The sequence below is a fragment of the Bison bison genome, unplaced genomic scaffold (genome assembly GCF_000754665.1).
Source record: "Bison bison bison isolate TAMUID 2011002044 unplaced genomic scaffold, Bison_UMD1.0 scf7180017861309, whole genome shotgun sequence".
Lineage (NCBI taxonomy): Eukaryota > Metazoa > Chordata > Mammalia > Artiodactyla > Bovidae > Bison > Bison bison.
The window spans coordinates 2,434-6,543 of NW_011491881.1; the positions used below are offsets into that span (position 1 = coordinate 2,434).

The window sequence follows — 4,110 nt, forward strand, 5'->3', positions numbered from 1 at the left end:
GGGCAAGTTCATTTCTCTTTTCTACACTGTAGTCACACCCGCCCTCAACCCACTCATCTACACCCTCAGGAATAAGGAAGTGAAGGGGGCAGCGAGGAGGCTCCTGGGGGCTGTGGGGAGAGGACAAGATGCACAGTGAGTCAATTGGGGAGGGAAGGAGGGGAGTGTTACCCCAGGGCCCAAGGATGGGAATGCCCAGTGGAAAGAAAGGGTTTAGCCTTCAGGCTGTTCATTTCTCTACATGAATCCGTAAGACTTGTCCTTAAGAAACCCATGATTAATGGGGAGGTCCCTTCCTCCCATCAGGAAAGGTTCTTGTGCTATAGGGAAAACCCCCCATGTCCTTTAACTGTGCAGGTTTAGTGAGGGGAAAATGGCCCTTGGGCTTTCTCCAAAGCTGATGAAAATAAGAAAGTGAGATTTGGGGAGGACCTTTCCCATCTTCAAGCTTACCATATCCCCAAGTCAAGAGTCCGTATGCTGGTAAGAAGATGTATGAAGATCCCAGTCTAGTGGAGGAGGCCATGGAAGACCCCATGGTGTCTGTCATCAGACATATCCCTAAGTGACAATAAAATCATAGACTCAGCCCTGCGGGAGATTCCATCCAAAAAAAGAAGACATGGTCTCTCATTGCAGGGAATCAGTGCAAACAAACGCCCTCCTACCCAGTTAAATAGTGCCCACCCCAGAGAACTTGACCCATAATTATACTGAGCAACACCTGTAAGTGCGGTTTGTGCTGAGTGCATTAAGTTCAGAAAGGCTTCTGCAGGAAGTGGTTCTTGAGACAGTTATAAACAAGAGAAGAGACTAGTGGGGAAGAGGGTGGACATGTTTCAGGCTGCAAGAAAAACATATAGGTGATTGGGAAGGAGACCTAAGGTGGTGAGACATAGGAGTAAAGGAAGGGAGAGAGATGGAGGAAGCAGAGAGGGGAACACTCCGCTAGCCAGAATGTGGGCAGAATGTTGGGGTCAACCCAGAAACCAATCCTCAGCCCCCATCCAACCCAGAGAAGACCTGCTAGAGCCCTAGGCAGTCAGGACAGAGACTGCTCCACAATCACTCAATTTTCTGAAAATCTGTTCCCACCTAAAGTACATCTACTCCCAAGGAGCCCCCACTAGAGGCATAAAATCTCTAGATCCCACCATGAATATCTTGCCATGACCACCATCATCCCCAGAAATAAGAATGGTTTAATAAGAGTGTGAGAAACAGAGAGTAGAAAGGGGCATGGTGCCAAGTTTCACTTCATAACAAATAGCTTTAAATAAGGCGAGGGGAAGTCGTTTGATTGAATTTCTAAATTATTTATTAATAAGATTGGAATCATCACAGTAAATAGTTCAATAATAAAGCATTTCACTATTCTCTATAAGTAGAAAGTAAATGTAGCTCAACAATTTTTGAGTGATATGATAGAAGAAGCACTGCACTAAAAATAGATGCAAACACAGTAATTAGAAGAACATGGATCACAACCTAAAATGTACTTTTGTTGATTGGGAAAGGAAATAGGAGTTTTTCTATGAGTCAGAACCAATTCAGGATTAAACTGCAAGCTGGCTTTGAATGTTACCTCTAAGAGGTGTTCAAATTCCAATATATTCTAACATATCAACATATAATGTATTATATGCAATTTTGCAATTATTCAATCATGTGAAAATGAAAGAATCAATGAATTGGAAATGTTCTACAACATTCTTCACCAGCCCAACCTAAATCTTCTCTTTCTATTTATCTTTCACATTAATTTTGGGAGATTTTCAGAGGGTGTGATTAGTGAGTAAGAAGTAAAAGGAAATGAGCTCTTTCGTTTCTGCTATCATTCCATCTGCAGGGTCATCATCCGCCAATGCAGGGATATGTCAGGAAGAGTAAATGGCCCTTTTTGATGCCATAATCTCCCATGATCTTCCCATCTTCCAGTTTCTTTCCATTGCAGTTCACAATCTGATTCTTAGGGGGTATAGCGGTCTTCATCTTGATCATCTCCTTCACCTGGGTCACTAAGCTGGACCTTCGCACCTGGAGCTCATGCCTCTGCCCCCCCTCACCAGGCTCCACCAAAACCAAGGGCAGCTCCTCATCACTGGGCTTCACCACCTTCAGGGTGAGGTGGATGGTCGTCTCCTTGTCGATGCCATACGATGACAGAGTTCTCTGTGGCTTTAGGGTCTTTGAGCCCAGCTGGAGGACCTGGTCCTGCACGGGAACCCTGGTCTTAGAGCGCACATGTTCCTTGATCTTATTCACTCTGTCTCCCGGATGGGCAGGGAAGGTCATCGGTTTCCATTTCTCAGAATGGACAGTCACCTGGACAAAAGTGGCCAAGAGAGAGTTGCCTATGACTGCACTCATCTATACCCTTTGTACCCCCTCCTCCATTGCTCCCACCCCTCTCTGCCTATCTGGTCCTCCAGATCCTTTACAAGCTGTGCCCCTCCCTTGTTTGAAACTTGTTTTTGAAATTTCCAGGTTATAATGCAAGAAAACCAGTTTTATCCCTTTGTCCTCTTATCCATTGCAAAATGTTATTGATAATTTCCTATCTTTTTTACCTGTCTCCTCTCCAGATAAATGTTGTCAAATGTCAAAAACTAAATACACCTAGAAAGCATCCAAAGATGTACACCAGATTTGAAAAACAGCTCTCAAACAGAATTCCCAAGACCTGACAGCCTAATGGAATACTCACATGGCTGTCCTCTGTGACTATGACTTCTTTAGAAGGAAATTCTGTTTAAGACACATCTTTTCTGTATTGTTAGTTTCTTTCTTAATGCTTTAAATAATAACTCACACATTGTAGTGAAGCTATGTTCAATATCACCTGTTCATCTGTTTCCTGTGTTCTTATATCCACCTGTTGTAGAATATGATCCCTCCTTTAATTGAATCGGGGTCCCACTCACAGAAAGTAGGGACTACATCTGAGTCTTATTTCAATAATATGAACACAAGGAATCTCACTCCTGTGCTATCACCTGAAAGTCTTGGAAGACCTCTTTCAGGCTTCATTCAAAATATCTTCCCAAACTAGATGCCACAGACATTTCTTCACTGAATTCACACGCTTCTATGCTAAGCATTAGCCTCATTCCAAGTTCCTTTTGTAGAGCATATAGTCTTACACAGGCATTAACAACTTAGAATAAATGAATTCTGTAGACCTCTCTTTTGGTAAAAGAAGAAAGCTCAAGTTTAAGAGCCCTGGAGGTCTAAACAGGATAAGACAGAAAAGGATCAAGAAAATATTCCCATAGTTTCAAGTCTTGCCAGCCCTGCTGAGCACAAAGCCCACTCCCACTTCCTACCACGTACCCCTAAGTGTGACCAGTGCAAGGTCTCAATGCAAGAGAACTCAGGAGCCAAGCGACCTGGTTCTCTTCATGGAAACTTTCTTCACATTCAGTAAGTAACAATGCCTATCTCCTCCCCTTCCAGATGCCTTTCCAGCAGCACCCCCTTCACTTCCCAGCACTGTCCCTCATCCATTCCCGATTCTCTCCCATGACTCAGAGGTCCTCTCCCTTTCTCCACCCTCAGTATCAAATCCCAACTCACATCGACCACAGTGGCCATGTCTGCAATCAGAGGAGCAGAATCAGAAGACAGAGCAAAGGACCTCGCCTCCAGTTTATATAAGCAGCTAAATTGGAAATCCCCTGCCTGGTTTTCAAGGTACGGTGGTTTTCAAGTTTTTCTCTACCCTTTGTTATCAAACCTCCTCAAGTTACTTTCACTTTTGCTACTGGGGAGTCAGTAAACAAAAGTGCCTTATGATTAGGCACTTGGCCCCACAATCAACCCATTTGTCCTCCCTGTTCCAAACATGGGATGGTCTTTCTCTGTTGAGAATTTTCCCCTGATTTACAACCCACCACTCCCAATCCTGACTTGTGACTTCCTAGCCCGCAGCTCTGACCTTCACTAGCTTAAAGACCTTTAACTCCTGTGGTCCTTCCCTTAGCTTTTAAGAGCCCCCTCGCCATTAGTCAGAGAACTTCCTGAGAACAGAGGTGCCCGGGAGAGGACCGTGAGAGTTGCCATGAGTGATGTGAGCCTGTTAACCCTAGCCTAGCAGAATGTGTGAAGCTG

General features: G+C 44.3%; 1 protein-coding gene across 1 annotated transcript; it reads right to left on the reverse strand.

The window, feature by feature from the left end:
* Nucleotides 1–1,295: 1,295 nt before the first annotated feature.
* On the reverse strand, nt 1,296–3,749 carry UBD (ubiquitin D). Its single transcript, XM_010832571.1, has 2 exons — nt 3,577–3,749; nt 1,296–2,325 (listed from the first exon to the last, which is right to left on the reverse strand). Exons 1-2 carry the CDS (start codon nt 3,592–3,594, stop codon nt 1,855–1,857), a joined length of 489 nt encoding a protein of 162 aa, XP_010830873.1. The 5' UTR covers nt 3,595–3,749; the 3' UTR covers nt 1,296–1,854.
* Between the last annotated feature and the right edge of the window lie 361 nt (nt 3,750–4,110).